Source organism: Pipra filicauda, unplaced genomic scaffold (assembly GCF_003945595.2).
Source record: "Pipra filicauda isolate LSUMZ 115617 unplaced genomic scaffold, ASM394559v2 scaffold80_size11013439_pilon, whole genome shotgun sequence".
Taxonomy (NCBI): Eukaryota; Metazoa; Chordata; class Aves; order Passeriformes; family Pipridae; genus Pipra; species Pipra filicauda.
This window is the reverse complement of record NW_024104987.1, coordinates 10,241,063-10,261,477: the sequence shown is the minus strand read 5'-3', so window position 1 is coordinate 10,261,477 and position 20,415 is coordinate 10,241,063. Positions and strand designations below refer to the sequence as shown.

The 20,415-nt window shown below is 50.9% G+C and overlaps 1 protein-coding gene and 1 long non-coding RNA gene across 3 annotated transcripts; one reads left to right on the top strand and one right to left on the bottom strand.

The window, feature by feature from the left end:
* Nucleotides 1-319: 319 nt before the first annotated feature.
* Nucleotides 320-898, bottom strand: LOC120325052. Its single transcript, XR_005566858.1, has 2 exons — nucleotides 703-898; nucleotides 320-611 (listed from the first exon to the last, which is right to left on the bottom strand). It is a non-coding gene; the product is annotated as an uncharacterized LOC120325052 (long non-coding RNA).
* Nucleotides 899-2,308: 1,410 nt separating this feature from the next.
* LOC113985115 (Golgi apparatus membrane protein TVP23 homolog B-like) lies at nucleotides 2,309-9,172 on the top strand. Of its 2 annotated transcripts, none has more exons than XM_027715701.2 (7): nucleotides 2,309-2,383; nucleotides 3,472-3,551; nucleotides 4,482-4,626; nucleotides 5,087-5,176; nucleotides 6,764-6,895; nucleotides 6,981-7,109; nucleotides 7,856-9,172. In XM_027715701.2, the coding sequence occupies exons 1-7, from the start codon at nucleotides 2,381-2,383 to the stop codon at nucleotides 7,886-7,888; spliced, it is 612 nt and encodes a 203-aa protein (XP_027571502.1). In that variant the 5' UTR covers nucleotides 2,309-2,380; the 3' UTR covers nucleotides 7,889-9,172. The 2 variants fall into 2 exon arrangements, with proteins under 2 accessions (XP_027571502.1, XP_027571504.1); XM_027715703.2 differs by lacking the exon at nucleotides 2,309-2,383 and adding an exon at nucleotides 2,538-2,841.
* The last annotated feature ends 11,243 nt before the right edge of the window (nucleotides 9,173-20,415 follow it).

Below are 20,415 nucleotides of genomic sequence, written 5' to 3'. Positions count from 1 at the left end.
TGGTTGTGGAAGGTACCCTGCCCATGGCAGGGGGGTTGGAACTAGATGATATTTAAGGTCCCTTCCAACCCAAAGCATTCCATGATTCTGTGATTTCCACTAATGCTCAGGACTTAAATTGCCTTGAGTCAGGAAGACAGAAACCTCTCTAGTTGTCCAGCTTTGAGTATTTAGGTCAGCATACCATAAATTTCTTATTCTCTTGCATTAGAGGCTTAAGACAGGTCACTCCTGCCCACGGACATACCAAGGGACCTTTCAGCTGCAGTTCTGCTTTGAAATGAAAGCCTCTGAAACTCTCCATACAGTGGGGTCGTGATTAGTTTTGATTTGTTTATTTTAATGTCATCTTCAACTCCCAAAGCCTGGGATTAAGCCAGACCTTGCAATTGTGTAAAATAACAAGAGGGGGGCTGGCAAGTGGCCTGGATCAGCACATCTGTGCCACTGGGACTGTCACTGCCTGAAGGGGCTTTGCCTGGCTCTGCTTTCCAGGCAAGAAGCAGCAAGGATTTCACAGGCAGCCACAGGATGGCACTTTCTCCAAAGAAATCAGGCGTCAGTCCAGCCAGAGGTCCTTTGGCACAACCCCCTTGGGAAAAAAGCATCTCCTAGAGAGAGAGTGATGGGAAAATATTGCAGAAAGGCTGATGCCTTCTTAGCTGTGCTGAAGCGAGGAGGATCAGAGGGTTGTGTTCCTACTTGGAGTCAATAAATCAGCACCTCCCTCCAGAGGTGTGGACTCAGGTACTTGGAAGATGCTACAGCCAACAGAGGTGTTGTGAGATCACCTACAGGGCAGTGCTGGACCAAGTCCTGGGATCAGCTTCAGCTCAGCACAGCAGCTGCAAAGTTGGGAGAGGTTGTCACAGAGGCACTGGAAGGGAATTAACCTGTGGCAAGATGTCACATGTGGCAGGTGAAGTCACAGAGGTAAATGAGAGGAGGTGGTTTTTCATAGAATTCCAGAATGGTTTGGGTTGGAACAGACCTTAAAGCTCACCCTATCCCACCCCCTGCCATGGGCAGGGACACCTTCCACCAGCCCAGGTTGCTCCAAGCCCCGTCCAACCTGGCCTTGGACACTTCCAGGGATGGGGCAGCCACAGCTTCTCTGGGCAACCTGTGCCAGGGTCTCCCCACCCTCACAAGAAACAATTTCTTCCCTATATCTCATCTAAACCTACTCTCCATCAGTTTTACTACATTAACCACTCACTCCCGAATTAAACTGTCCCGTCCTGTCCCCTGAACCTTCACACGTGCAGAGGTGACAACCCGGGGTGCAGTGGCAGAACTGGGTCGTGCAGGATGTGACACCCCTGCGAGCAGAGAAACCCACTCAGAGGGGTGCCAAGAGAGTTTTCATGCAAGTTTTGCCAAAATCGGGTGTCACTCGTGTTGTACCTGTCACCCACAAAGTGTGGATGTTACCCTGATGTGATGACACAGCGTTGATGTCACAGCAATTCTGTCTGTGCAGCTCCACAGGTGTTTTTGAACAACGTGTGTTGGCCAGAGCTGGAAGCGTTTCCATTTCAGCAGAAATACCTGATGCTTCACAAAGAGAATAAAAAAAACCCCAAAATCCTCCAAAAAAACCCCCAAAGAGGCAAGACTGCCCCCTTCAGATATTTTTCAGGGGTACTTCTGAGTTGTTTGTTTTTAGGGGTTTATTGTATTATTATTATTATTATTATTATTATTATTATTATTATTTTGTTGTTTCATTTTCTTTTTGTTTTGTCCTCCAAGCAAACATTCGGCCGCAGGCTGTAAAAAGAAAAAAAAAAAAAACAAAACCCACAAAAAAACCCCCAAACCCAAAACCCTCCAAAAAAACCTCCATCCAATAAAATCCCCCCAAAAACCCCAAACAGGCAAGATTGTTCCCTTGAGATCTTTTTCAGCGGAATTTTTGACTTTTTTTACATTTTTATTTTTTTTTGACTTCCGGATAATTTAACACAGAACGTTATGTGCTGCTGCGTCGCGTCATAACGGGCCGGGGTCGGGAACGGGAGCCGGGATCGGGGCCAGGATTGGGATCGGGACCGGGATCGGGGCCAGGATCGGGATCGGGATCGGGGTCCGGGATTGGGATCGGGGGCCGGGCGGTCCCTCACACGGTGCCGTCTCCGCCCCCCCGCCCGTTCCCCTCAGGGCCTTTGGCGGGAGCGGCGCGCGGACACGTCTCCCGCCTGGCCCCCGTCAGCGCGCACGCGCGGGCTGGGAGGGGCGGGGTCACGGGGGCGGGCCGCGCCGCGATTGGTCTGCGAGTGTGCCAGACCGGGGTGTGGGCGGGGTCACGGGGCGGGACGCGCCGCGATTGGTCCACGGAGGTGACGCTCGCGGAGGGGCGGAAGTGGCGGCTCCGACCATGGTACCGGGATCGGGGTCGGGGTGGGATTGGGAACGGGGCCCTCGGCATTTGTCATAGGACCGGGATCGGGCAGCCGCAACCAGGATCGGGATCGGAGGGGGGCCCTGGGCATAGGACCAAGATCGGGATTGGGATTGGGATCAGGCCCGGCAGCGGTACCGGGATATGGGCGGCAGCCTGCGGGCCCCGGGACACCGAGGCGGTTCATCCCAACAGCCCCTGGTTGTTACCAACAGCCCTTGTTGTGCTGCGCTGCCGCCCGGGGTCTGACACACACACATTCCCTGATATGGGAATGGAGAGCTCGGGGGTGTCACATATGATGCCTTAAAATCTATATTATGTAGGTTTTCAGGCATCACTTTGGCCCGCTGTTTACAGGGTCACAAGAGGCAGGGCTTTAGTCACAGCAATTTCCCACCCTGGCCGCAGTTCGGGTCGGGAATTCTCTCTGGAGGGTCAGTAACGGAATATGCTTCCACTTGGGTTGTTATTCAGGCAAGAAGAACAGGTTTCCGAGGCTGCTGGTTAAGCACTGGGAACAGTCAGTGTTTGTGAGGAGCTCTAGAGCCGCAGGACTGGGCTGGCACTGGTGGGGGCACGAGGGGCTCAAAACACTAATTCCTCAGGAGAGGCAGCACTGATCTCTGCTCTCTGTGGCCAGGGACAGCACCAGGGAATGGTCTGGAGCTGTGCCAGGGCATGGTCAGGTTGGATCTTAGCCAAAGGTTCTTCCCCCAGAGGCTGGTTGGGCACTGACCAGGCTCCCCAGGGCAGTGGGCACAGCCCCAAGGCTGCCAGAGCTCCAGGAGGGTTTGGACATCGCTCTCAGGAACAGGGTGGGATTGTTGGGGTGTCTGTGCAGGGCCAGGAGTTGAACTGGATGACCCTTGTGGGTCCCTTCCAACTCAGGATATTCTACCATTCTATGCATTTTTTTGTTTTGTATGTGGTTAAATCTTCACATTCTTCCTTAACTAATTTTGATCCTGAGGTGCCTCTGATTTTCTGGGTGATCAAAACTGTCCCTACTTGAAGTTAGAAATGGATTCATTTTTCTCATGTAACTTCTCTGTTCCCCTCTTCAGGACAGTGATGACATTGAGGACGTGTCTCTCTTTGATGCAGATGATGATTTATCCAGGAGATCAAAAAAGTCAAAAATAAGGTCAGTGGCCACAGAGGGAGTTTCTAGATGAGCTCTGGGCAGAAGTGTGAGGAAGGAAGGGCTGTCATGTTGCATCAAAATATGTAATGGCAAATACTTTCTTCATTGATGTAGAAGTTATGGAGAGCAATTTCTGGATAACTGAGTTCACCAGTTCCAGAAGCTCAGTTGGAATCTGTAGATCTGTGTTTTCATGTTTTTGGGTGCCCCCACACTTGATCTGTGTTTGAATCCCCGTGTGTGAGGAAACCACAGTGACACAGCTCTGTGTAACGGGGGGTTCTCACCGTGTCAGCTGCTGGGTCTGGGCTGGTCCATTATCTCCCCCCAAATGTGTTCTGTGCTGCCCTGCTCTCTGCCAAGTCCTGGCCTGGTTAGTCCAGCTGGCTCCTTCCTTGTTCTGCCCAAAATTACCCCCCTGGAGCATTGTCCATCCCTCGTGCTGTGACCTCGGCTCTCGTTTCTGACCTGGAAACCAGAGAAACTCAGCAACCTGGGCTAGTGCAAGATGTCTCTGCCCATGGCAGGGGGGTGGAACTCGATGAGTTTAAGGCCCTTTCCACCCCAAACCATTCCATGATTCTATGAAATCAGGAAGGAGGGCGACTGCTGTGTTGGGAAGTGACATCTTTCCTTCAGAGGAGTTTTCTCTGTCAGAACCTCTTTAAATTTACCCCATAAAAACTGCCATGTGTGGAACACCAGGTGAAGCTCCCTGTCCCCTCCCACCCCAAATCCTGCCTGCATGTGGGATATCCCTGCATGCAGAATGTCTCTTCCTTGTGGTGACTTTCCACTCAGTTTGTGTCCCATATTTTCAGAACTTGTTGCACGCTGGGTTCATGTTATGATGCTGATCCTTATGCTGGGAGATCTCTTGGCAATGTCATTTGTCTGAAGGAGCTGTGACTGTCCTGTCCTTCATTCCAGGCACCCAGTGGCATCATTTTTCCACTTATTCTTCCGAGTCAGTGCCATAGTTGTCTATCTGCTCTGTGAGCTCTTAACTAGCAGCTTTATTGCCTGCATGGTGACCATTATCCTCCTCTTGTCCTGTGACTTTTGGGCTGTAAAGGTAAGTTCCTCTTATGCTTTTTGTTATCTTTGCCTTACTGTGTAAAAATAATTGACAGTGATATTCATGTCATAAAAAAGTAACTTCTTTGTGCCTTTGCTGCAAAATGATGCCCAAAAATACCCTCAAATTCTGTGATGGATTGCAAAGTGTTATGAAATAATAAGTCTGTGTACTTGGTTTCATTTTGAAAACCAAATAGGGAATATGTTTTAGACTTTCTTTTGAGGCAGCACAAGCTTTGTTATCACATCACTTTTGAAGCAGCAGAAATCAGTCATTTGACATTGTACTGGACATCCTAGAAAACAGATTGCTGTGGGCATAAGGGCCTTGTAATCTTGTTTTCCCAAATGTGAGGCACACAAGCACCATGGAAAACAGCAACCCAGGCAGCTGAACTTTGGCAAGAGGTTTCTTTTAGCAGGAGACACCAAGCTGATTGCTCTTCTTGTTTCAGAATGTCACAGGGAGACTGATGGTTGGCCTTCGCTGGTGGAACCAGGTGGATGATGATGGTAGAAGTCACTGGGTGTTTGAAGCCAGGAAGGTAAATTCCTTTGTTTGTTTTTTTTTTTTCTTTTTTGTAATCTTTTAATTGTTTCTGTTTTATGAACCCCCCTATTAATTGGTGGCTGTGCTTGTGAAGGTAGATTGCACAATCTACATTTACTTCCAGCCACAGGTCTGTCACCATGGGCTTGTTTCCCAAAGGCTGCTGGATGAGCTTTTGGATTGCTGAGTTATTTAAAAGTTCTCATAATGTATTGAGCTTAATGGTAGTAACCTAAAAGTCCCACATGAGAGGCAAGAAAGGTTCCCATGCTGTATCAGTATCCTACAAATTTTCTAGTGTGAGCTTGGAACAGCTGATGTAGCTTTTTGCTGCTTTGGAAAACTATTGGAAATAGGAAGAAACACACAGCTGGTCCTGGCTTTGCTTTGCCTTTGTGTTCCTGACGCCTCTCTGGTGTCACATCTGTCAGACATGTCACATATTTGCCACTTTGGATCCTTATTTTAGTTATAGGACATAGAGGAATGGCTTCAAACTGAAAGAGAGTAGGGTTAGATTGTATATTAGGAAGAAATTGTTCCCTGTGAGGGTGGGGAGGCCCTGGCACAGGTTGCCCAGAGAAGCTGTGGCTGCCCCATCCCTGGAAGTGTCCAAGGCCAGGTTGGAGCAGCCTGGGACAGTGGGAGGTGTCCCTGCCCATGGCAGGGGGTGGGACTGGATGAACTTTAAGATCCCTTCCAACCCAACCCCTTCTGGGATTCCCTGATCTCTGGATGGAGCAGATCTGGAGTGCAATAAACATCCTTTCCTAAATCCCATGGGAGCACTGCAGTGGTTTAGGGATTGAACCTAAACCTTTCTCCAGCTCGGTTTGTGCACTCACTGCAGGCACACTCTTTCTCAAAACAGTGCTAGTTTAGAACAGCTAAAACACATTGGGAGAGGGGCAAAGTGAGCTGAACTGCTGGTGGTGTGAACTGGTGGTGGAAACTTGCCTATGAGATGTTAATCCAGTCCAGACTTTTTAGCTGTTACAGGAGGTGTTTGCTTGAGGTCTCCTGCCATGTACGGACTTTATAAAATCAACAGTGTGTGTCAGACCTCTGTGCTTGTAAAGGAAAAATTGCCCTCCTTGGATGCCTAAAAATATTACTATTTATTTCTACCAGTGCTAGGATTAGTGAAATTCTGCTTGTCTGTGTTTTTGGAGGTAGAAGATTCCCCCTGTGCCTGTTTCTAAGCTTTGTAAGCGAACCATGCAGTAAATTCACATTTCCCAAACTTTTAGCCCCAGGCATTACAAGAGGATTTGAGGCTGCAGCCTCCACTGTGTCTGATAGAAAACTGACAAAAGGATCCCATAAATGGAAACACTTTCTGGTGCTGAGAGGTCTTTATGTGACTAATAATGAAATTAATCTTGAAATCACCCAGCGCTGTTGTGTGGAGGCAAAAACCAAGGAGCACAGGGATTCTGCACTGTTTTTGAGGACAATGAGGTCTCTACAGTGGAGCAGCCTGTTGGTCCTCCCAGGCAATGGTGTGACTCTTGGGGATGGTGCTGTGCAGGGTTGGACTCGATGATCCTTGTGCTTCTGTGACCTCCATTCCTGTTTTTAGGTATCAGCACAAGGGAGTAAAACCTCATCTGAAGCAGAGTCCCGAATTTTCTGGTTAGGCCTGATTACCTGTCCCATGATCTGGGTGATATTTGCCTTCAGTGCTCTCTTCTCTTTCAAAGTCAAGTGGCTGGTGAGTTCCCTCCTCAGCTCCATAACGGATCTTGCACCCTACAAACAAGGTGGTGGAACTCTGACTTTATCTTCCTGTGCCACAGGCAGTGGTTGTGATGGGGGTGGTGCTCCAGGGAGCCAACCTTTATGGTTACATCAGGTGTAAAGTTGGCAGCAGGAAGAACCTGACCAGCATGGCAACCAGCTACCTTGGGAAGCAGTTCTTGCGGCAGGTAAGATTCCCAGGGCTTTGGAAACCCTGGGAAAAAATAATAGTGTGGCTCCAGAAAAGAGTTGTTATTTAGGGTTCTGCAGTGGGACCCTTCACACGTTGCCTCCTTGTGAATTTGGACTCCCTCAGTTAAGTCAGAGTCTCTTGCTAATTATTGTCATCAAGTCCCATTTGCAGCACTGTGTATTTTGCTGGTGCCATGGACAAGTGCCAGAGGATTTATTGGGATATGTCTGGTATACTGGAAAAAAGACTCTTAGCTAAAAGGGCTGCCACTGCCCTTTATGTTCTTTCTCATTTCCACCCAGCTCTTCTCAACAGCTCCTTTTCTGCCCCAGCACAGGGTTTTCTTCCTTCCATGGGGCCCTGCAGCTGTAGGAACAACCATCCCTGTCCCACTTCATTTAACTGCAGCTTTACTGGTTTTTCTGGCTGTATTAGATGACTCTGGGGAGAGGTGGTTTGGCTGCCCCAAGTTCACAAATATTTGCTGGAATTACTGTCACCAGTATGATCAGAAAAGCAAACACTGATCACCTTTCTTGGCACTCTGTGCTGGGATCATCCTCTTCTGTAGCTTGATTTGCTTCTGAAAATCTTGATTTGCTTCCTTTATACCATGGCAGTGGTTACCCAGAGGCCCAGCCCCGTCTCAGTCTCTGGCAGAAATGAATGTCTTGCCCCCAAAATCACAGCAGTGACTCATAGTTCTCCTGTCCTTTTCTTCTTTTATTTTGCCTCCTGCAGACTGTGGCTACAGAGGACCAAACAGCATCCTGAGCATGGTGGAAGCCTCAAGCCAGGCTGGATTCACAGCAGTGACCAACAGAGAACGTTGCTCAGACCGTGAGATTTGGGAGCTGCACACGAGGTGTGAATCAAAAGAAGTAAATAAACTGTGCAAGACTTGAGGTTAACGCTCCTGGCAACTTATATTCCATTTTCCACTAGCAGTTTGTGTTTAAGTCCTTTCTTTAGTTTGGTTAATGAGAATTAATTCGCTTAGACTTTAAATCGAAAAACATCCTAGGTGGGTTTCCTGCAGGTTTAGAGCTACTGGATGAATTAAGAGATAATTGCTGGAGATTCTTCAGAAAAACCAGGCACAAGCTGAGCCTTCTGTCACCTGGGAACTCCTCAACTCCTCCAGCAGTTGGTGCCTCAGATAGTTTGTCGTGGACATCACTGTGTTTTGCTCTCGGAGGTTGCTGCTGCTTCTTTTCCAGTTTAGGTAGTGACCTTTTGGCCCTGCATCCCTCATTCCGTGGTTGGAACAGCACTGAGAGGTTGCAGTGAAGGACATCTAAAGGAATTGGAGCTGTTGGATTAGTGGGAAGATCACTGAAGTCTCGTGGAAGCTGCAGAAAGTGAACTCTGAGCAGCTCCAGGCCCTGGTTTATGTGAAGCATTCACAGATCTCAGTAACATCCCAAAGCCCTGGATTTATGGGAATCCCTGTTCTCCCTGTGGGCCTGTGCCTGTATGGAGAGTGTAGCAGTTCCAAGGAAGGCTGCACACATCATTGCAGTGAGGGGAGTGAGAGCAGCCCTTGTCTGACCAACCTGTCACAGCGAGGCCATCGGCTGTCCTGGAGTGTGTGTTGGGGCCACAGGGCTTTTCCTCAGGCCAGGAGGGTGTAGGGATCAGCAGGGAATGTGACTGACAGGGTTTTACCTTCCTGGAATCCATGTGGTGTGCTGAGGAGTCTGTGGGCTGGCAAAAAAGCCTTTTGTAGGCTCATGAGACGTTGGCTTGCAGTGTTCACTGGGATGGCAGAGAGTGGTGTGTTCAGTGTGTGGAGTTAAAAATCTGTACAAAAAGGGTCTGTTCCTTCTTGTGGGATTTGTGCTTGAAAACTTTGGATGAGGTATTTTAAATGAAGAATGTGGGTTTCTCTTTGAATAGTGGGTGTTGTAAATTGTGGGATTGCATTCACATGGTTCCTCTCCCTGTGTTCCAGCAATACTTGGGAGCTGTACATTTAACTCTTTGGATTGATACCTTCCTTTTGTAAATAAGTATTTATAAAATCTTGAAATTAAAATAATGCTTTGTTTAACCAGAGCAGACATTCCTTCTGTGGTTCATGGCTCAGCTCTGTTTCTAACACCATGTTCTTGCCATGTAGCTTTAACAGGGGTTAAAACTCTTAAGTCAAACGGTGCTGTTTCATGAGCTCTGGGCACAATTCCTTTCACCCAGGGGTCTTGAAAGTTTTCCCTGTGGAAACACTCTCTTCCTGAGTGTGCTGGAGTCTCTTAAGGCTTGGCTGGAGAGGTTGAAATGCTCCTTCTGAGAGCAGTCAGAGGTGCCCCCTGCTCAGGTCTCTGGCCTGTCACTGGAAATGCTCGTGGCACCACGATGTGGGAACTTTTAGACCCCATTGACATGGAAAGGATCATTTATTTCTATGTAAACAGGCAAAATTCAGTGAAACCCTGAAGTAAAGACACTTCTCCAGCCACACGGGGCCGCTGGTCGGACGTGATGGAACAGGAATCCTTCCTGCTCCTGCTCCTGCTCCTGCTCCTGCTCCTGCTCCTGCTCCTGCTCCTGCTCCTGCTCCTGCTCCTGCTCCAGCCAGCGAGCCCCAGTTTGCTGCTGGTCAGAGGCGCTGGCCCAGCTCCAGCCACGAGGTCGTTCTTTTCAAAAGTGTTAAAATTTTTGGACTTAATGTTTATTCTCCCGCTGCCAAAGCTCCCCCCAAATTGCTGGAAAATAGTGCTTTACTGGAAGTCGCAGTTTATTTAATCAAGGACAGAGGCATTTCTTAGGACGTGCCTTTAAATAGAGCCCTCTTTGGTTTATTTTTAGCCTCTTGGCAAACATTCAGTCTTTTGGCTTCTGAGAAACTGGCAGTTAATTGCATTTCTTCCCAGTGTGGATCGGAACCAAATTTCTTATCGCTGCTGCACTTGGGTGTGAGTCCTGTTTGATTTTCACTCACTGTGTGCTGGGGTTTCCTGGGGAGCAGGAAGTGGGAGTTGCCACAGAGCAGAGAAATTCTCTGAATGTGCTTTTTTTAATTTTTTTTTACCACAAGCCTCAGGACTCCACACCAAGCCAGTTCCTTGAGCATTAGCTGTGTAATGCTGGCCCCACCTCAGCCCTCCAGAGCTGGGTGGGGGCTGAACTCTGAGGCTTTACAGAGCAGAAATACTCCAAAAACAATAATAATAAAATACTCCTTGCTCTGACATAGCAAAGTACACCTCTGATGTTGTGAACACGGGGGAAAGGTGGGCTTGAAATCATCCTCATTTTCCATTTTTGAGTCCTTGGAGCAGAGTGCCTTGGGCCAGCGAGGAGCTTGGGGACAGACTGGGCCCTGGGGACACTTGCTTTTGGGGTGCACAAAGTCTCACCCTTCCTGTGTGTCCTGAGCTGCTCTGGGGCTGTTTGGTCACAGCAGGGACCTGTGGTGTGCCCTCCCCCACCGTGCAGCCAGCTGGGTGCTGGATCCCCCTGGGAAGGTGCCAGGACACAAGGAAGGATTTCAGGGACACAAGCAGTGGTTTTCCTAGCCCTGTGCTTTAACATGTTACCATTATGCACCTGGATGCTCTAAAACAAAAGCTTTCAAGGCAGATTTTTCCCATCTCCCCTCCCCCTGTGCTGGGGAAGGGCACAGGAGGATGCTGAGTGTGCCAGGCAGCCCCGGGCACTTGGAGCCTGTCTTTTCCTCCATGGATTCCTTGGAGACTTGCTGGGGCTGGAGGCCTGCAGGGGAGGGGTCTATTGTAGCAGCTTGGCAAGGCCACAATCAGCCCTGCTCACAAGGGACAGGACATCCCAGCTGGTATTTCCTAAACAAAAAGCCGTGTGAGCTTTGGGAGAGCAAAGGGAGTGTGACCTCTGGGGAGAGCTGCCCGTGAGGAGGGTGGCTGTGGGCCAGGACCCAGCCCCGCTTCCAGGGCTCCTTGTAGGAAGGAATTTCTCGCTTCCCTCCTGCCTTTCCTGAGCAAACAACCCCAATTTGGGAGCAGGCAGCCCTTCCCACCCTGCAAACCCACCGCCAGCCAAGCGCCTCCCCACTGCCTTGATAAGGCAGCGAAGGGCAGAGAGAAAGGAAATGCTATTTCTGTGTCACTGAGAGCAGCATTTTCGTGCCACAGAGGCCACGTGGGCCTGTGTGTGCTGAGAGTGTGTGCTGGCAGCACCCTGGGTGTGTTGGATGCCATTCCAGTTCCTTCCTCTCCTCCTCAGGGCCAGTGTGTGGCTGGTGTTGGGCACACGCTGTGCTGGTTTCCACCACTCGCCCACAGCGCTCAGAGGCTTGAACTCCACTCCTCTTCCTCAGGGAAAGCATCACTTGTGGTGCTCTCAGCACCCTCTCCCTGCTCCCAGCCGTGTCCTGAAGCTGCAGGAATGTCTCCTGGGTCACAGTGCACCCCTGAAACCCAAGGCTTGCCTCGAGCAGCAGCTAATCCCATGTGCCTTGCAAAGCTGTGTGGAAATGGCAAGCAAGGCCACGTTCCCAGGAGCACCTTTGTACCTCCACAGGTTTGGGGCTCCCTCAACGTCACCTGGTGGATTTTGGTGCCATTAATTTGGCCAATTCCTTTCCAAGCCCATAGAGATTCCTGGTATTTGCAGTGTCTTGCAGCAGCGAGCTCCACAGATAACAGTGTCCATGGAAAGATGTGTTGCGTCTCCTTCGTGTGGTAACTGCCTCCCACCTAATCTGGTGCCCATCTGGAGAGGGAAGGGAAGGCCAGGGGTCCTCTGTGTTTGCAGCTGTATATGGCAGAGACACTGAGTTTTGTGTGGGGTTGCACTGCTTTAAACGTGGGCTTTGAAATTCCAGGAACAGACTTAAACTGCTGCTGGGATCCTGCTGGATCTGCTCGTTGGAGCAGCTTGGATTTTTTTCCCCCAAACTATTAATTTGTACATTATCCAATTAATGGCTGTTCAAGCCAGATCATCTCATCCCCCAGCGGCTCGTTGCACATTTCAAACAGCTTTAATATTTGCCAGGTGGGACTTGGCAAAAGCCACATTGACACTCTTCTCTCTGTGATTCTTCTCTCTGTGAATCCTGCTCTGTAGAACTCCAGTTTGCTCATCATGGGAGCTGGGCCTTCTGGTCTGCTGTTCCTCATATTCCTTCAAGAATCCTTAAAGACACACCAGGATCACACTTGCCACCTTCCACCCGTCTGGCACCAGGAGCAGCAGTTGGTTGGGGGATTAGTTACTCCGAGAGTTCATCCCTGAGCCCTCTGGACTCCTGCTGGAAACCTCTTTGGCCTGCTGAGTTATTCCTTTTCGTGTTACCAGCTACAAACCTCCTCCTATTTAATTCATTTTGAGTGAGTTCTTTAGCTTTTTTCCCCCCTCTTTTTTTTTTTTTTTATTTTTAATTTTTTTTTCAATCCCAAAGCAACATGTAAACAACTCCATAGTAACCTCTGGAGTACATGAGTCATTCAGCTTTTCTGCCACAGGACATACTCCCTTGCTCCTGCCTGCTCCTGTGTTTCCAGATTAAAGGAGACAGTTACTCACGGTTTCCTACTGAGTGTACCAGTGTTGAGTCCGGCCCTTTTTTATGGTCTGTGTAACTTTCCCCCTTAGAGAGAGATCCTCAACCTCTCTGGGACCTCCCATGCTTGTCATCCATCCCTCTCCTCTAAAGTTTAAAACTCATACCAGTTTCTTTTCACTAGTAGCTGGACGATGTTTTGCTTTTGTAGGAGCCCTCCCTCACATCTGGACCCTGTAGCAGAAGGAATTTGTGTCACCTCTGGTCCCACATGCACTTCCCAACACCTGAGAACCCACTGGAGGTGCCCAAACCCACCTGCAGGCAGAGGTCCTGACCCAAAACATCACCTAAAATCTCTCTGGATGAGGACAAAACTACCCCCCTTTTCACACAACTCCAGGGTACGTGAGCACCTGATTTCTCATGTTTTAAACAGCGGGGTTGTGCCCAGAAATTTGGTTTAATTGGGATCTGGACTGGATGGAGGAGGGGATGGGGACTTTGCTTGGATCCTGTTCCATCCCTGGCTCACAGAGCAGATCCTTGTTGATGGGGCTCAGCCAGGAGCTGGGGCAGGAGAGTGACCAGGGCAGTCTGGGGGCTCTGGCACTGACACCCAGGATGTGGGACCTTCATCAGGCATCACAAGCCACACTCAGACTGATCCCCCCGAGCTCTTCTGCGGCTGCTGTGAGTGGGACACCCCAAATCCTGCTGTTCCCGAGAGCAGCCTCAGCACAACAGGACAAAACCGCAGGATCTGTAACATCCCTGGGGGATTTTTCTCTCCGCTTGTGGAGCAGCATCCCCTGGGCAGCCTTTAGAGAACTGTCAACCAGCGATCCCCCGGACAAAACCTCCTCAACCCCCACGGCCCTGGAGTCGAGCCTGCCCTCGAGTCCCTCCCACAGACCTCAGCCCATCCTCTCCCATCCCATCCCTCTCCCGTCCAAACCCGGCAGAGGGAGCTCTTAAGCTTTTTTATTTTTTCTTTTTTTTTCCTTTTTTTTTTCTGAAAGAATAATTAAATAAATAATAACTTAAAAATGGAACAATGAAAGTTTTCTGGGAGGATTGGTTGGAAACGCCTCCGAGGATCAATCCTGCGGCGTGTGAGAAGCTCCAGGAGCAACCTGCCAGCCCGACACATCCCCTGGGAACGTGGGACTGCGGTGGGAAGGGTGTCACCTCCCCGGGTGTCACCCCTCCTCTCCGAAGAGGGGAACGGTCACCAAAACCACCTCGGAGCGCTCTGGGGCCGCGCTGGGATAGAGCGGGATATAACGGGAACATGATTCACCGCCCTGGTGTTACAGGGTGGTGTGAGCAACCACTGGAGCTGGAAAAAGCAAGTAAAAAGTGAATTTACTGCCAGCTCCGTGTGTGTGGGACCGGCTGGCGGGGCTGTCTCCTCGAACAGGCGTCGGGGCCGTCCCGATTTCCATCAGTGTTCCCGAGGAAGTCATTCAGCTCCGGGGCCAGTTCCCAAATTTCTAGGGGCACATGGTGCCCCACTGCACCCCTGTGGGTCCAGCACCCCTCCTGGGACACGGGCTGGGTGTTCCTGGAGCAGCACCTCTGGGTTCGGGCCAGCTCCTGGTCTGCCAGCCCCTGCTCCTGGTTCCATAGCTCCGAGCGCAGCCTCCTGCTCCAGATCCCAGGGACTGTCCTGTTTGGAAGCACCTTGGCAAGGATTTGAACTGCTAAAGCTGGGCAGTGCTGCTCCACCTCCCCCAGTGATCCAGCGCTCTGGCACCTGCCCAGGTTGGCAAAACTCAACCATCTCCCCAGTTTTGCTGCCAGAAACCAGGAGGGAATTTTACCGTCGGGTTTAGTGGGAGCTGGGCAGGTTTAATTGTTGGACACCACAAAAAAGTTGTCTCAGGTGCTTCCAGGCTCCAGCACCTGCCATCGGTGCTACAAAGTGACAATTGGATGCTTTCCCTGCCATTCAAATGGTGACATTTTGGGATGAGAGGACTTGGGATAAGATGACCTGGCACCGCTGGCTGCCAGGTCACGGCCCCTGGACTAGGGAGGTGCAGCAATGTCATGTTGGGGCACTCAGCCTGGCTCAACAACACAAAGCACATCAACCCTGGTCTTTTTTGTGTCAGATTCAGCTTTGTTTTGCATGGGAAGGGATGGGGGAGATGTTCCCATGATCCATGAATGGGTGATGAAGAGCCAGGGCAGCACCTCTCCTCCCTCCCAGCCCATCCCATGTGCCAGCCCTGCTCAGTGTGGGTGCAACACTGCTCCCAGCACATCTGTCCCAGCTCAGTGGCTTTCCTCAGCTGGCAACCATGGGACTGCACAGCCCTGAGCCTGGGTCCCCAGAGCCCTTGGGAAGGTCCTTGGGAAGGACCTGGCTCCCTCAAGTCCTTTCCAAGGTGCTAGAGAAGGTCCTTGGGAAGGACTCGGCTCCCTCAGGTCAATCCCAAGCCTCCCCCTCACAGCACTGGGTGTGGCTGTCTTTGATGATGGGTGAGGAATAGCTGTCACCCCTCATCAGGCCTGCACACCCCTCTGCCACAGGCAGTTCCAACCCATGAGCTCCCAAATCCATCGTGGTTTTCCAGTTGCTCCTCATCCCTTGTGCTCCAAGCAAGCAGCTCAGCCCCCCTACTCGAGTGGTCTCACCCAGAGCCATCAAGTACAAACATCCTCAGGATAATTTTTGGCAATGTCAAAGTTTCTGGCTTCAGATCCATCGCCAGGACTTGTCATTCCATGTGGCTGCTTTCCCCTCACCTCGCTCCCACCAGACCCTGCAGTTCTCTTACATGATTTTAGGGCATCCACACAACAACCAACCTGTTATCCAGGCCTTGCATTTCATTTTTACAAGGTGGGACCACAGTTTGCACACCACAGCCTCACCCAGCTGCCACCCCCACCCATGCCAAGCCCTGCAGCACCTTCATCCTCATCCTCATCCCCCACCAGCACCATGAGCACCACGACCACGTGTGTCTCGTGGCTGCTGCTCACTCAGGTCCCCCTCCAGGCCTGGGGCCACATGTGTGTAACACAGGACTTGGCCTCAGCAGGGCTTGGGGGTTTATATTTTTATTAAAAGCAGCAAGAATTGATTTCCTCTCCCCTGTGACCTGTTGCCATCAGTGCCCATGGATGGCTGTGAACACTGGCACTGATGGAACAGCGTTCCCTGCCCTCCTCCCACCACTACAGGGGGAACTCTGAATTCTTGCTCTTCATTCGCAACTTTAAGGTCTCTTTTTTTTAGCAGGGAGGAAACTACATCAGAAGCCAAGGACTTTTCAAGATTTCCATCCAGTTTATGTCTGTGCCCAGGCAGTTTGTTGCCCATCCCATTGCTCACTGCCCTTGCTGAGCGTTGGGGATTTTGGGTGGCTGCACTGATGTCATGTGGAGGGTCCAGAGCCACCCAGGAGATGTGGGGTGAGCAAGGAAGGAGCTGCCATCTTTAGGCTGGGCTGATGCACTTGCTGGCACAGGTGGAGAGGAGCTTGGGACCTTCTCTGTCCGAAACCTGCCTGTGCTGGGATCCCTGCTGTGGTGTCTTCACCAGCCCCGTGACCACCAGGAGATGACCACCAGGGACTGACCCCAAAGTACAGCTGCTCCAGCTGCTGCAGGCACTGAGGTGGGACCTGCAGAGCAGGCTGAGACCTGGAGCTCAGTGGACACGTCCTGCAGGGCCATAGGACAACCCTGGCAGAGGAAAGAAAATCCATTCCCTCCTCAAAGCTGAGGAAGGCTGTCCTGTGCCCAGATTTTCAGTGTAAGCTTTATTGCCAGCCCAGTCCTGTGTGATGCACGTGGGAACCCCACAGACACTGGAAGCAAAGCAAAGAAGGCTTGTGGCAAGAGCAGAAAGTGAGTCCTGATTGCTTGGGCAGGAGGAAAGAGCCCTGCAAGGATTACATTTCACAGGACTTTCTTTTTGCAATATTGGTTTGTATCACATTAAAGTTCAGACTCTCTTTTCCCCAGGGTTCTTCTACAACTCCCTGACTGGAGGGTAGAGCCAGGTGGGGGTTGGTCCCTTCTACCAAGTGACAGGATGAGAGGAAACAGCCACAAATTGTGGCAGAGGAGGTTTAGATTGGCTCTTAGGGAAAATATTTTCACTGAAACATGTGGATGTGGCACCTGGGGACGTGTTTAGTGGTGACATGGTGGTGCTGGGAGAAAAGTTGGACTTTGTGACCTCAGAGGGCTTTTCCAACCTTAACAATTCTATGATTCTTCCTGGAATTAGGTGATTTCATGGCCTGACAAAGACCAGGGTGGCTTTTTCTCCACAAGCAACTAGAGAGCTCAGGGATATCCCACCTGCCCCCCTGCCCCCAAACACCAGAAGCAGCAGGTATTCCCTGCTCACAGCCTGACTCCCTGGGCAGGGAATAGCACAATGGCCTGTTATCCTGCTTTTCACCCTGCTACTGAGTGAGATCCTTTCACAGAGGAAAATCAGAGCCCCACACCTGAGCCAAACACACCATGCCATTGAGCCCTTGAAATTAAAAGTGGCTCAAGCATAAAACTCACCAAGCTGGACTACAAATCAAGCCTCTGCTTTCAGGCAAGCCCAGCTGGCTTATAAATCACTCCCTCCTCGCTTCATAATTTGTATTAAGAACATCTTCAAATTCATGTCCTCAGGTCGAAAAGTCCATTAAAACGAGAGTCCAAATGACTAAGGGAGGATTTTACATCTGTATCCAAGTTTGCAAGCAAATATAGGCATTTGTAGGAAGAGCTGTCATCCTCAAAGTATTTCTGCAAAAAAAGAATAAAGCCCAGGCAGGGAATGACTAATGGGAAAGGGCAGGAAAGGGCTGATCCATGGGCTGATCCATGGGCTGATCCATGGGCTGATCCACGCTCGAGCTGCAAGGAGTTTGGCTGTGGCTGCCTGGCTCCACCTTGACCTATGCAAATCTGGTTGAGTGAAGGCAGATTTCTTAGGAATATACAACTTTTCCCTGTTTTCTGCTGGCTCTTTGGCAGGCTGGGAGGGGAGGGTGTGCAGCAGTGAGGGGGCTCACGGGGTCTGTGCCGTGCTGGGGACCACGAAAGGCAGTGGAATTGCCTTTGGTGTCCTTTGCTTCTGAAACACCAAAAAGTCTGCCTGGGTTTTTTTTTTCATGTTGAAAAATCCCTTATAAAATAAATTCCTGAGGCTGCTGAGAGCAGGAGAAATTCGACTTTCCGCACATTTTCTGCAGGAGGGTATCGAGGGTCTGGGATCCCTTCACTCTCCTCCCTGTGCATGCACTCAGGATTTCTCCCAGGAAAAGGGGGTTTGGGAATAGGTCCATGTCTCTGTGAAGTTTGGAAGGTGGGAACACATCATCCATGGGATTATGTGTCCATCTGCAGCTGGGAGAGCCAGGCAGAGGAGCCCCACAGAACAGGGCTCTGGGGTACTTCCCCTCACAGCAGGAGCTGTTTTTCAGTTTGAAATCACCTTCCCCCTGTTCCTCACCTGCTCAGCCCCTGGGCAGAGGGGTTTCATGGCCCTGTGCAGCTTGCATGGATTTGGTAGGGATTTCATCCATTTTTTGAATGTCAGCAACTGCTTTAACTGAGGCTCAACAACACCCAAAGGTGTGGAAGCACCAGGAGCTTTGCAATTCCCCGGGTGGATAACTACAGACACAGCCCTCCTCTGCCTCCTGAGCATCCTCTCCTGGCTGGGAGCAGCCCCAGATGTGAACTCCACAGGAACTCAGGTCTCTCCTAGTCTAAATATGCATTGGAAGGAAATTCCAGCTCAGGCCCCTCCTGGCAAAGCTCTCGGCTCTGCTCTTGTGGTTTGAGCACGCAGGACCTCTGACTTGCAGCTGCAAATATCTTGTAGTTACACAAGAGGAAGCAGCACAGCTCATGTGCCTGGGAATTATCCCATGTCCTAAAGCTTTGCCGGGCCTGGAAGCCATCTGTGTGACCCTTCCCGGGGTCAGGGGGGAGACATTCCGTTTTTCCCGTGTCATTCGGAATAAAAAGCCAAATATTGGTGCTCACAGCCCTGTGTGGGGACACTGTGAGCTATTTTTTTAAGACATGAATTAGCAACGCCCGAGTGAGCGCAGCCAGCAGCCTCGGGGGCCTGCAGGCACACGGCTGGGGATGTGTGGGATGTGTGGGATGTGTCACAGTCCTTCAAGGAAAGGGCAAAAAAAAAAAATGAGCACAAGTGAAAGGCTGAAACCTTGCAAGTCTGCAGGACTCAGCAGCTGCAAGGGGAAATGGGAAGGATTTCAGTGTCTGGAGAGATTAAAGCATGGACATGGATCCATGTGGAAGTGCTGGCTGGACACTCTAAGATGGGCAATTTATGGCAGTTCATGACATACATTGGCTGGTAGTGGAACAGTATCAGCCATCAGCAACCACAGCAGAAGGTTAAAATTCACTGATTTACATTTTAGTCACTTGGTTTAAACCAATCCCATACAGGTGAAGTCAAATTCACCGAATTTTGACCCCATGGACCACCCATGAACACCCACCCACGAGCACCCACCCACACCCAAGGAGTTGTGGTGCCCCAGATGGGTTTGAGGTGCCCAGCTCCAGATGTGACAAACCACTCCCCAAAGAGCCTGTTTCTCCCCAGTTACAACAGAATAGAATATTACTCTCAATATTTAATTACTCAGGACAGAGCTGTGCATCTCCTGGCTGCACCTCTTCTTCCCACCAACACAAACACAAGCTGAGGATGTGCCAATAAACCAGGGTATATCCCAGCCTTCCAGAAAAGGTTCTGCCTCTGCTCCCTGGGATGGGATCTTTGGGGGAAGCCCTGGCTGTAGTTCCTGTAGTTCCATGATGAGGAAAGGTCGTCATGGGCTCGTTGTGTTGGACCAATCCAAAGCCACGGAGCTGAAGGCTTTTATCCTGGGTTTTTATTTGGGAACTGCCCAAATGTGGGTGAAGGGACAGGCTTTGTTTGGGTGCACAAGGTGAAAGACAAGAGGCCAATGTGGCCATGGGTGGACAGAGCAAGGCCATGACAGCCATCCTGGGTGACAAAGCTCCCCACCTGTGCCAGCGGGTGCCAGGGCCCTGGTTAAATCTCCCAGACCTTCTCCTGAGCCTCCATCCTCTGGAGATGCCACTGCCAAGATGAGGTCTTGAGTCTCAAATTGGCACTTTGCTCCTCCAAGAAAAAGTCCAAGCCATGAATGAGGAGAGGGGGAGTGGGGCTGATTTGCATTGGAACGTTTCCTACAGGGAATAAATGAGGCAGCTGAGGAGGGGAGGAAATCACCCTGGAGAGGCTGCTTGTTTATCACTACTCACGCTGCTCACAGACAGGAAAAGTGGTCCTTGACTTCCCCCATCCCCTGGCAATCCGAGAAGTTGTTTTGATGTGTCGGGAGAGGCGTTGGAACTGTCCGAAACACCCACGGAGAGACGCGTGTTCCCACCGCTCCCGCCCCGCCGAGCGGCCGGGGGTGACTCAGATTTCCCGGAGATCCTCTTATCTCGTCCTGCCCAGCGCTCGCTCGGCAGTGAGGGCGAAGCAGCAGCCCCTGGAAAGGCCCTTGGAAAGGCTGCCCTCTGCCCTTTCACAGCCTGCTGGGGTTTCCTGGCTCGGCGGCTCCCACACCCCCCGAGGGCTGGAAAAGCCGCTGGAGCCGCTCCTGGGGAGGGCTGGGGGGATGTGGCACATCCCGGGCCACAGTGACCTGGGGGGCTCCGAGGTCGGTGCAGGTCTGTGTCCCAGCTCAGCTTCTCTGAGCAGGGAATCACAGAATCCCAGGATATGCCAAGTTGGAAGGGACCCACAAGGATCATCCAGTCCAACTCCTGG

Excerpts from the sequence above, each read along its gene's own strand:
- LOC113985115 (XM_027715701.2), top strand. Across the intron at positions 3,552-4,481 it reads TCAAAAAAGTCAAAAATAAG|GCACCCAGTGGCATCATTTT; the intron begins GTCAGTGGCCAC and ends CCTTCATTCCAG. Across the intron at positions 5,177-6,763 it reads GGGTGTTTGAAGCCAGGAAG|GTATCAGCACAAGGGAGTAA; the intron begins GTAAATTCCTTT and ends TCCTGTTTTTAG.